Genomic DNA, 11690 nt, shown 5'->3' with positions numbered 1-11690 from the left:
CAAAGTGGAGACTAGATATCTACGGAGTACTCAATCTAGAATAAGTGGTCCTTGGATGCTATCTTTGGATTTTGCTCGGAGTAAACGATGATTTCCCTGACAATTAACCCCTATGTGATATGCTTTTGACCCCGGCCGATTGAATACTTGTCTAGGAACTTTGCAAATCATACTCACGAGCTTCGCCTTGTGGAACCCCCCGATTTAGAATCTGGTTCAATTCCCGTCTAGCCTCCCGACCGCCCGCAAGTATCTTATCGCTTCATTCCGATTGCGCTATGCGCTCCTTTGTCTTCGACCCCCTTCTCCGTATCGTACTTCGCGGCCCACAGGCACAACGTCTTTTCTACTAGCAGCTGTCTCTCTTCCAGGCCTATAGGGCTCAGATCTCAGAGTTGCGATTCGGCCTTTGCTTCGCAGAAAGCAAGAACGGCTATATTTGCATGTGGTAGCCAGAAAGAAGCACGAGTTGGCAGTTTCTTTTAGAACATCTTGACGGAAGACAAAACATCATGTAAGCTCATGTACTTCTAATACTGTACCTCAGGAAGTGCTTGAGGAAGACACCACGCTCCCACAATGAGGCGAGACCTATTGGTCAAGAAATCTGCCCGTACAATGAAGCTAAGCGGTCGTTGGAAGTCATGACAGCGTTCACATTAAAAATACATTATCATGCTGCATTTGATATTGGCCCACAGATCCTTATAGAACATAGCACCTCACAGCCCATATCATTTCTAATCTCTTCCTTCAACATCATACATATAAGCTATATATTGCCTCTGCTCTTGTCTAACATGACAAGGGAGGCGAAGACATAAGGTAGCAATAGTCGCTTATGGGCGGTGAGGTAAATATACTTGGGAACAGTCCTAGGCCAATATGTTTGCGCTCTACGGCTGGGCTTCATTAGTTGAGATAAAGAATGCGAATCTCGTGTATTGAGCATGATTTTGGTAGTGGTTGCAGCTTCTTCACCATAAGGTACTGTAGTCAAACTACTATTTCAACATGAAGGAGTGGTTAGTTTAGACACTGCCTCTGTTCTTCGGGGCAGGCACCCGTCGCCGGTGGTGCCTACCACTCGCCCACTCACCCACCACCCATGCGGCAGAACAAGCTCACTCTCATCTTTCCACTAACTATAACAAACTGTTATTCACTAACTATGCAAATGCATTTTGGGGCCTTCCACTTCAACCTCTTGCCTACTTCGGAAAGGCATCTTCCTAGACTTGGATAGGAACATTCTCTACACTTGATTTCAGTTTCTTTCAGACGGTTTCTAAGATCCCCTCATCCTGATCTCATCGACCTTTCCCCGCGCGCGCGCTCGAACTTGAATTAGGATCTATCTTACGCTCCTTACGATAGCTTCGGACAAACCTTCTAGTCGACCAACAAGCTCATCGATTACTTTATACGTGCTTTACATCCCTATCAGGATGTCGAATCAGGCGATCCTACGACTTACAAGGGTATACTTGTTCCTTGGTTTGTCATGAGCTCACTTGACTGATGAAATGTCTTTGAGAAATTATAGGAGATCAAACAGGTCCAGCAAGGAGCAGACCTATGTGAGTATTCCATCTCTCCATGAGCGCATATACGCCTCAGTGGACCTGAGCACTTGAAGACGTTCAAAATTGCTGACGGAAAGGGCTTTGTGGTCTTCATATAGCTCTGGCTGTACACTACGATGATTCAGATATCCGAAATGTACATGCTCTCATTCTCGGGCCTCCTGATACGCCATATCAGTTTGGGTTCTTCGAGGTCAGGCTTCATTACTGCCTTCTTTCTTTTTATCCCAGTGCTAATCGGGTCTCAACTGTCTAGTTCTCAATCAAGTTTGGGAGAGGTCAGCAAGCCTGCCCAACTCAAACTATTTTCACTCCTGACAATTCGCAGACTACCCTACCCACCCGCCAAATGTCCGAGCCTTAACGACAAACTGTGGCCGGTGCCGGTTCAACCCCAATATCTATGCTACGGGCAAGGTTTGCTTGTATGTTTCCACTAGCGTCTGCATGAGGGCTCTGATAACTGATAAGTTGACCCAGATCGATCCTTGGGTAAGAAGCTTGACATTCCATCGGCGTTATACTTGGCTGATAACGTCCTCGCAGAACATGGCGCGGAACACGCGGAGAGCAATGGTCGTCTGCACAGGGCCTCGAGTCGATTCTAATATCGATACAAAGCTTGATGTCCTCCAATCCTTACGAGAACGAACCTGGGTTTGAGGTTGCAAGGTCGGAACATGATAAACGAAACTCGGAACATTATGTTGCAAAGGTGAATTCTGTCATCTCCACACTTTGCTGGTGCCTGCCAAGCTCTAATTTACATAAAGATCCGCCACGAGACACTTCGACTTGCGGTGGTTGAGCCACTGGAGGCGTCTCTGAGTATCACCCCTTCAAGCGATGCAAGTACTTCACTCAGTGATAACGAGGAACGGGAACTGTTGGAGGAAGACAAGCCCTCTTCCGTTCCTTTCGTCGATTTTCGCAAGAGACGTTTCTTGTGGTATTTTAGCGCCTACATGCAGTCAATAGATGCTGCCATGCTGGAAAATCTACGTAAACAGAAATTCACAAGGATGCCCTTCGAACAGGCCAACAATTCGATGGACGGCCACTTCGATTATGCTGAGCTGAAACAGCGGCTGGTGGTAATAAAGACTGCACTTGATGAGGAAAGCTCCAACTGGTCTGCCGAAGGGCTGGTGGCCAAAGAGCAGGAGTGGGGCATTGCAGTAAACCTACAGCGCCAATATGAACAGATTATTGAGTGCATGAAAAGCCAGAATAATTTCACAATCGACCTGAATCTGGTTGACGAGAATCCGTTCGTGTGGAAGCTCAACTACTTTGGCAAGCCGATGACACATCTGGATGGCGGTATATTCGAGATCGATATACGCCTGAGTCCGAAGTTTCCAGAAGTGCAGCCGCGCGTTTCCATGAGAACTTCCTTATTCCATGTCCGTGTAAGCCCAGATGGTGTCTTGTGCTATTTTCCTCAGCGGTCAGAGGAGATGCGATATCATATCGACGGTATCGTGGCAGCTCTGGAGGAAGAAAACCCGCCTTATGATCCACGAACCACAGTGAACCCTGAAGCCTCTCGATTATTCTGGGGAACGCCCGAGGATCGAAGAAAATACAACCGCGAGTTGAGACGCTCACTTGAGAGAACATTGGAGTAAGCTTGCGGTAATGCTTGAATTTTCCTAGCTTCGTCGCTGCGGGGCCGTGACAGACCCAGATTGCTGGTTAGGTTCTACTCTATTCTGAAGAAAAAGGCTGTCACGGCTTCGACATCTTTTTCTAGAATGGCATTCAGTGCCATCGACTCTCCCTTGTACTTTGAGATTTGCGCGCTTCTGAGAATGATTCCACAGGGATATGAATGGTCGGGCGATTGCATCGCCATGTTGGAGAGATGGGTGTTTACTGTGAGTGGCGCATGGATTTGAAAAGTGGCGGCTGGGAAAAGAATGCTGTTGCAACGTTCTTTTTCTCGAAGAGCTTACGTTCCGTTACTTGCATTAGTAGCCTTATCTATAGTTACATGCCAGAATGAACACTAGAAAAATGCGAAGATAGGTAGTTATCATGTTACGTAGTCTCATGGCGATTCATGTGTGGCATTTCTAGCGGGGAGGCCCGAGCTTTGATCCGGAGATTCTGGAGGCGGACCTCCAATCCGTATTCCGTCTGGTCCACGCCGCCCCAGCTAACTCGATCGCTCCGTCTCCTTCGCCCTCCTTTCCTCTCCCTTCCCCCCCCCCCCCCACACCATTTACCCTACGGCTGTTTTTTTTTCTTTTAACATTCCTCCGTCATGTCTACTAAGCGGTCTACTCTCGAATTGGGCAATGTCCTGGTGGTCGGAGGATGCGGCTTCCTGGGGTGGCACATTGTGGACCAATTACTCAATTTCCCCTCGGAAACCGATCCCAGTGTCGCACTTCCCAAGCCGCAAGGTGATACTAGATTCGACTACCCCAAGCTGGGTGATCGATACCCTCGATGCATAGCAAAAGTCTCAGTTGTTGACCTCCGGACAACGAACAATCGTCTTCCTGGCGCCGAGTACTACGATGGAGATATCACCTCTGTCGAGTCCATGCTGTCCGTTTTCCGCGCCGTCAAGCCGGACGTCGTCATTCACACCGCTACCGCGAACGTGTTGGAAGGGAACAAGCCGTTACTGCGCAAGGTCAATGTCGATGGGACCAAGACATTGCTAGAGGTTGCGGGTGGTGAGCGCGGCGACTGGGGCGGAAAGTGCAAGGCGTTTGTTTACACGAGTTCGAGTTCCGTGGTCCATGATACGCAGAGTGACCTGATCAATGTCACGGAAGAATGGCCACTTATCAGGGGACCATTGCAGCTGGAGTACTATTCAGAAACCAAGGCACGTTCAAAAGCCCTGGGCACCCCGGCCCCAAGCCGTTTCATATATCAATTGCTAATCAGATTATGTGTTGCGGGTAGGCCGACGCCGAAGAAATCGCCTTGAAGTACAACCGCGCCTCGCCCTCTGGAATGGTCACCTGTGCTGTTCGCCCCGCTGGCATCTACGGTGAGAAGGACACGACATTCACATTCAAGATCCTGGAACACGCTGCCAAGGCTTCGCCGACCGTCCTCCGAATGCAGTTGGGAGACAACAACAACCTGTTCGACTTCACATACGTGGGCAATGTCGCCTACTCGCACACCCTCGCTGCGTACCGCTTACTTGCGACTCATGCGCGCTACGAGGCTGGACAGGCTGGACCTCTGGATCATGAGCGGGTGGATGGAGAAGCGTTCAATATCACCAACGACTCGCCGGTATATTTTTGGGATATGACCCATGCTGCCTGGGCTCTCACTGGCAAGGTGGTAGAGCCCCATCAGGTGTGGGAGCTCCCAGAAAGTGCCCTCGGCCCCATCGGCGGGATTGCAGAGACGGTCCTCGGACTCTTTGGTAAGACTCCCCGACTGACCAGACGTATGGTGCGCTATTCGTGCATGACACGTTACTATTCGTGTGACAAGGCCAAGTACCGCTTGGGATACAGAGCCATTGTTCCGGTTGACGAGGGTCTTGCTCGCGCAGTCGGATATGTTGTCGAGAGGGAGCGACTTGAGGGGCAGAAGAAGGCGCTGTGATCGGGTCATGGAGTCGATGTAATATACGTTTAATTTTCTCCTACAAATCGCTTGATTTGAGTTGGACCCTGTCTATAATTATTAATGCATCAAAAAGGGTGGTTATCTCAATCTTCGCAGTAGTCGACAGCTACTGAGAGAACGGATGCTTTTTACTGATAAGCCTTTCTTCTGAGTATAAGTCTATCTTATTTACAGGCTTTCTTGAATCACCGCACATGCCGCTTCACGACCTTGTCTACTGCTATCCAACATGTCCCAACCAAAGCCGCACACGAAAAGCCATTCGTACAGACAGGAAGGACCCACGGGGATCTCGAGCGCGTGAATAGAAGGACTCAACACGCAGTTGGGAAACACCACTTCTCCGCGGGCAACTAGGCCAATCTCCTCAAGAAGACTTTGAGCAACTTGTCCTGCTTCGCCAGGGTCCTGTGGAAGAACTTCCCCGTGTCCCTGGTATATTTCGCAAGTTGCGCCACGCTCGTGAAGGTCTTCGGTTTCGTGTCCGATTGCCGACATTCGATCAGGTCCACCAGATTGACATGCACTGTCGACAATGCCTATGGAGGTTGAACGACCGTTGTCAGCCTCTCTTGTACTCAGAGCGAAATAACTTTCTACATCTCTTCCCCTCCTTAACTCTTTTGATGGATGGGAAGAACGCTCATACCTGTTTGCACTTCGTGATGGAAGGAAATGGTCCAGGCAGATCAAAGAGCGCACACAACTTGCGCCATTCCTCTAGGGACGCCAGGCGGCTGCCGATGACTCGGTCGTATTCGATGTTGACGAAGGCGTTCCATCGCTTGCGCCAGGTCCTGGAGCCCGGCTTCCAGCCCCGCTGTGCAGCCAGGCGCTTGAATTCCTCAGTGATCGGGGCGTGAGGGTTAGGCTTGAAGTCGGGGAACTCGAGCCAGAACTTGGAGGTTGTCATTGTGAGGTTGGTTGTCGGGTTGGTGTTGGTGTTGGGTCGGGGGATTTGAGATAGGTATTCTAGGATAAGAGTAGCGAGCCAAGCGGAGCGCGAGGATGAGTATGGCTGTGGAGCTGATAGTGCTATTGATGATGAGGATAGATGTCAGAAGATGGCGGTAGTAATGATGTTCTTGATGACAGTCGAAGGGTAAGATCTCTTAAAGTCTCTATGAGGCTGTCGAGGTCGTTTGACAGCCATCGGTGCAAACAAACCATTCACCACGTTTGTCTCCATCTGTTGTACAGTGGCCTCGATGTACGCAGACATTCACCAAGCTCACAGCGACGAATCGCAGACCATTGTAAAAGGCCTGATCGATAGAAAAAATAACCGCACTCATTCTCTTTCTTCGATTGTGTCACCGTTTATTCCTAATACCCCCGACCTTATACCCCACTTACCTTACTACTCTTGCATGCTTTTCTCTTCTGGCAGAGAAGAAGCTTTTCTGGAGTGGAACGAGTGCTCCCTCACCGGGTCGCTCTTGCCTGTGCTTATGGTAATTGATCATGTATAAGCCCAAGGTGCTCGCTGCTTCTGTCATTGCTGCTACCCTTCATCATCCTTGATATCACACAACCTCAAAACGTTGCATCATGCTGTCACTGTCACGTCTCGTCCTCTACCTCTTGGTCGCAGCCATAGGAGCTCACGGATTTGCAGCTCATTTGCACCGTGCAGAGGAAGGCGATCCCGATGTCGATGCTGTCTTCGACTATGTCGTCGCCGGCGGCGGTACTGCAGGAGTAACAGTGGCAGCGCGCTTGGCCGAGCATGGTTTTAGCGTGGCACTTGTCGAAGCTGGAGACTTCTACGAAACAGCTCATCCTTTAGCGAAGATCCCTGGCATGGCTGTCGTTGGTATTGGAGCGAATGTGGACACGGCGACGCCTGTTGACTGGCGCTTTGTTGCGAAAAGTGTTCCCGGTGCCAATCATCGTGATATACATTATGCCAGAGGGAAATGCGTTGGTGGATCGTACGTTTCTGAAGGCTGACACTCTCAGAACCATGCTGATTTCTTAGCTCAGATCCGCACTCAATCTGATGATATACAATCGGTCTGCTGTGTGACCCTAGTCCTTTGCCTCATACTAACTGTGGGTGCAAGTCAGACCCGACACTGGCACAATGGACAGGTGGGCTGAGCTCGTCCAGGACGACAGTTATACCTTTGATCGTGTCCTTCCGTTCTTCCAGCGTACGACCGCCTTCACGCCCCCCGATAACTCGGAGCGTCCTCCCAACGCGTCGGCGGGCTATAACCCAGCTGCATTCGCTGAGGGCAGGCCGCTACAGGTATCATACCCCGTGGACAGTGTCGCATTCTCCAGCTGGATGGAGCGCGCAATGCATGATATAGGTTTTGGAGAGACCCAGGACTTCAACAGCGGCACGCTACTAGGCGCTCAGTACTGCAGTTTGACCATTCACCCATCAGATAGGACCAGGTGTAGCTCTGAGACCGCCTTTGGGCAAATTGATGACAGTATTTTCAAGATCAAATTATATACAAAGACAATGGCTAAGAAGGTCCTCTTCAACCCCAATAGGGAAGCAATAGGAGTGGTGGTTCGCACCGGCAACACGACATCAACTTATACTCTGCGAGCCACACGCGAGATTATAGTTTCTGCAGGTGCTTTCCACAGCCCACAGCTTCTGATGGTATCGGGCATCGGGCCCACAGATATCTTGGGCGACCATGACATACAGCAGATTGTCGATCTTCCAGGTGTTGGACAGAACATGTGGGATCATGTTATGTTCGGGCCTACATATCGAGTTGCTATGCACACTCTAACTAGCGTTCCCACTAACCCTGCCTTTTTCGCCCAACAAGTCCTTGAATACACCAAAGCGAGACGAGGTGTGTTGACTAATCCAGGCGGCGATTACCTGGCATTTGAAAAGATTCCAGAGCACCTGCGCAGAGGCTTTTCGGGTGAGACGAGCCAGCACCTATCTTGGTTTGCTCCCACTTGGCCAGAGGCAGAGGTACGTCTTCCAACTCACGGGGCCTTCTAACTTGTACTCACTGGGTACTCACTGGCATTCATGAGCAGTACATCTCGGCGGCGCTTTACACAGGTGACTTTGCGGACCCTTTCTTCAGCCAGCCTACCGACGGGGCACAATATGCGACCATTCTAGGCACGCTCGTCGCACCCACATCGCGTGGAAACGTTACAATATCCTCCAGCGACACAGATGATCTTCCTATAATCAACCCGAACTGGCTTGCGACAGAGTCCGATGCACAAGTTTGTGTTGCCATATATCGTCGAGTTCGTGAGGCTTTTCAGACAATCGCTCCGATTGTCGAAGGTGATGAGTATTTCCCCGGTAGTCAGTTTCAAACCGAGGAGCAACTCCTTGAAGTCATTCGAAACACCGTCATGACTATCTATCATGCTGCCTGTACATGTAAGATGGGAACCAGCAATGATCCAATGGCTGTTGTAGACAGCCGGGCGAGAGTATTTGGTGTGAGTCGGTTGAGGGTTGTGGACGCAAGTGCGTTCCCGCTTTTACCTCCAGGACACCCTCAATCGGTCGTTGGTATGTCACTTCCCATGAGAGAAAACCGTCCCTGACAAGTATGCAGTCATGCTGACTTGATTTGCTCTAGATATGCTGGCGGAGAAGATAGCAGCTGATATCATAGGCGGCTCTAACGAGTGACATTTCCGGGTTGTTGACTAATAAGCGTCATATCTTAGTGCGCTAATCAGTTCGTTCCTCGTTGTTTTCTTGCTTTTTTCGGTAATTCGAGATATATAGTATCGTGGTTCAACGGCAGGGAAGGGCAAGGTGGAGATAGGTTTTAACTTCAGCAAAAGTACGTCCTCAGTACCGGCTTCTTGCACGATTATCATGTATGATAGCGATCACTCACCAACCAGTCAATTAGCCAACATATATTCAATTGATTAACCAATTATGATATTACCATGGATGAGTGTGGAGGATTTGTGTACAGCAACTACCTTACTATCTCTCAAAGTCGGGTCGCACCCACGAGCTTTGCACGACGCATCTGACATGTGATAGCTCAAGGTGTGTGGGCTGAGAAGCCCAAAGTCAATCATTCCTGAGCCCACGTCAAAGTCTATGGCTATCGAATCTAGATAGTCTTGCCTCTGTGTACGTTGACGCCATGGTGAACCGAAGGTTCCTTGTCTTTTCTTTCCCTGGGTGTTTAAAAAGAAAGCCCGACCAACCCGGGGAACGAGATCAGAAATTCATCCTATCACCGCGAGAAAGAATGAACCATTTTGTTCTTTCTTATTTTGCTTCATATACACTTCGGGGGGCTCAGAGGATCAATAACTTGTGAGATCATCTTTCAAAAGGTATGAGAGGGAGGGGGCCGGTGGTCGAAGATGGCATGCACGGCACGCATCAACCCGGGGGTCTATCGAGTGCCTAGGTCTACGTGTTGATAGACGAGGTTCATGTATCTTTGACTCGGCTAGTTGCACTGTACTACAGTACTTGAAAGAAGGGGGGAGAGGGGGGCTGTCATGGTATCATTTGTGCGACCGTTTGTAACTTGCATCTGCTTTTCACCCTCTCTTGCTTGTGGTGGGAAGCGATCTGAATGGTATGATTTTCATAGAGAAAGGGATTGAGTCAAGGAGACTAGGGTGTTGGAGATTCATATTGTGAAAATCACCTAGTGATGATGGCTTTTCCTCTGATATAGTAGAGTTCAATTGATCAATTAGTCTTTGCTTGGGGGCTGAGTTAGTTAGATAGGTGGGATGATGGAGTAGGCAGAGGTTTGAATTTCAGTTCTCCAATGTTGTCAACAGGATGATCATCCTGCGTTGTATGTATGGCATGCAATTGATGGCACTCACCTGTACATACCATCTCTAGTGCTATCAGTATAGTACTGAGAGCCGGGCTGAATTGGTACTTATGTACAGTACTGTACTAGGTAACAGGTACCGCCCTTTCCTTATTCCGTGCTTGTTATTGTTTCTCTGATCCTCCCATGTCGATTTCTACAGGCGAGATTTGATGACATTGATAGGTAGACGTCAGAGCTTTATTTTCCCTTCCTTTCTGCTTTTTCTACTTTTTTTTTCTCTTTCCCTGTAAATTATATCCTATTACAGGATGTCGATGGTATAGTCACATACAGATGATATGATGAGGTGGGTGGTTGACAGCGCCATCGAAGCGAAAACGGAAAAGCTTCTGTGAGGTAGAGGTCTTTGTTTGTGTTGACTTATCCCCTCCTCCCCCTCCTTCTGCTCCTCCCCGTCCTCCGTTCCCCCTCCACCCCTTGCAACCCGACTCGGCGTGACTGTTGACATTCCCATGGGATGAGAAGAGATAGTTAAATGTACTAGGTACGTGTATGGTACTGCCCCGTTCGGCAGTCGGTAACCATTTAATTAAGTAGTATTAACGATTGCACAAATAATCCTAGATTGTACAGTAATGTACCAAGTAGCTTCAAAACTACCGGTCCCGCTCGGTATGGTTGACATTCCTGTTCCTTGAGACTTATTGAGTTAGGGTAGGTACTGTACTCGAGTGTTAAGGGTTTAGGACCAAGTTAGTTGCTGAGCAACGAACGGCAAGCAAGCAAGCTGGGCATGGATTATTAAAGAGAAAGTCAGTCCTGGCACAACTTGATTATCTTCACTTGATGACTTGTGTTGGTTAATTACGTTAAGGTGCATTTACTCATACTCTTGAAACGCAAAGGGAAACGTTTGCACGAGGAGCATAAAAGTCGAAATAGGTTTGGAGGGAGGGGAAGAGGGTGTGCGTGGTGTGCGGGCAGAAAAAGACGACAAAAAAAAGTTACAAAGTATGGACTGGAAGTATGTATGTAGTACTAAACTTGTACTTAGGGAGGGAAGAGAGAGAGAGAGAGGACCAGAAACTCTAAATGCAGTGGTCTATTCATGTTTATTGTTCGTGGGGTCTACCAAGGTTTTGGCAGTATATATTCACTACTTGTTAAATTTATTTTAGTTTTTTCTTTTCTTTTCTTTTTTTCTTTTTTTTTTTTTTATTTTTTGGGTTTGAAGTTTGGTAGTCAGATGATCTCGTGCTCGTACGGGTTGCCGGGAGGTACAGTACTATTACTAAGGGTTTGGTCTGGGTTTTGCTTTTCGCTTGTGTGTTGGGGAAATTAGGTGTATTGTCTTGGTCTTGGGGAAGATGCGAGGGGATAACGGGGGAGATTTTCTGTAGAGGAGAAGGGTAGATGTGAGGGTAGTGTAGGATGTACAGTACTCCGCATAGTTCAGAGCCCTTCGTAGTTATTCATAATTTGGACGTCGGCAGTATCAAGGTTGGATGATCTATCCCCCACAAACCATGGAGGCAAGATCATGCTTTTTCTTTGGTATTTTCTTGTTATCTGCTATGTTTAAATTTATCGCACGTCGGCTACTCTTCTGCGAATCCTGTCTTGGTAAGGATTAACACAGGCGGCGCTCCTTGTCGCGGGTGGTTCCTGTTTGCAGCGGAGTAGAAGTGCTGTACTGTACTGTTTAGTTTTGATGTAT

At 48.7% G+C, this 11690-nt stretch overlaps 4 protein-coding genes across 4 annotated transcripts; 3 read left to right on the top strand and 1 right to left on the bottom strand.

Moving 5' to 3' along the window:
• Positions 1-1131: 1131 nt before the first annotated feature.
• On the top strand, positions 1132-3618 carry ASPACDRAFT_123664 (ubiquitin-conjugating enzyme E2). Its single transcript, XM_020196666.1, has 8 exons — positions 1132-1481; positions 1547-1580; positions 1685-1779; positions 1843-1864; positions 1915-2011; positions 2067-2078; positions 2133-2301; positions 2360-3618. Exons 1-8 carry the CDS (start codon positions 1449-1451, stop codon positions 3215-3217), a joined length of 1320 nt encoding a protein of 439 aa, XP_020054091.1. The 5' UTR covers positions 1132-1448; the 3' UTR covers positions 3218-3618.
• Positions 3619-3844: 226 nt separating this feature from the next.
• Positions 3845-5330, top strand: ASPACDRAFT_80498 (C-3 sterol dehydrogenase/C-4 decarboxylase). Its single transcript, XM_020205667.1, has 2 exons — positions 3845-4431; positions 4512-5330. The coding sequence occupies exons 1-2, from the start codon at positions 3856-3858 to the stop codon at positions 5172-5174; spliced, it is 1239 nt and encodes a 412-aa protein (XP_020054090.1). The 5' UTR covers positions 3845-3855; the 3' UTR covers positions 5175-5330.
• Positions 5331-5551: 221 nt separating this feature from the next.
• On the bottom strand, positions 5552-6191 carry ASPACDRAFT_1858473 (uncharacterized protein; the record flags this gene model as incomplete). Its single annotated transcript, XM_020197614.1, has 2 exons — positions 5848-6191; positions 5552-5737 (listed from the first exon to the last, which is right to left on the bottom strand). Exons 1-2 carry the CDS (start codon positions 6109-6111, stop codon positions 5552-5554), a joined length of 450 nt encoding a protein of 149 aa, XP_020054089.1. The 5' UTR covers positions 6112-6191.
• Positions 6192-6749: 558 nt separating this feature from the next.
• On the top strand, positions 6750-8838 carry ASPACDRAFT_53834 (GMC family oxidoreductase; the record flags this gene model as incomplete). The annotated part of the gene is made up of 6 exons (XM_020202805.1): positions 6750-6765; positions 6835-7132; positions 7185-7214; positions 7269-8151; positions 8220-8715; positions 8786-8838. 6 exons carry the CDS (start codon positions 6750-6752, stop codon positions 8836-8838), a joined length of 1776 nt encoding a protein of 591 aa, XP_020054088.1.
• Between the last annotated feature and the right edge of the window lie 2852 nt (positions 8839-11690).

Source organism: Aspergillus aculeatus (genome assembly GCF_001890905.1).
Source record: "Aspergillus aculeatus ATCC 16872 unplaced genomic scaffold ASPACscaffold_13, whole genome shotgun sequence".
Classification (NCBI taxonomy): domain Eukaryota; kingdom Fungi; phylum Ascomycota; class Eurotiomycetes; order Eurotiales; family Aspergillaceae; genus Aspergillus; species Aspergillus aculeatus.
Note: the sequence above shows the minus strand (reverse complement) of the source record. Positions and strands in the feature narration are given on the sequence as shown.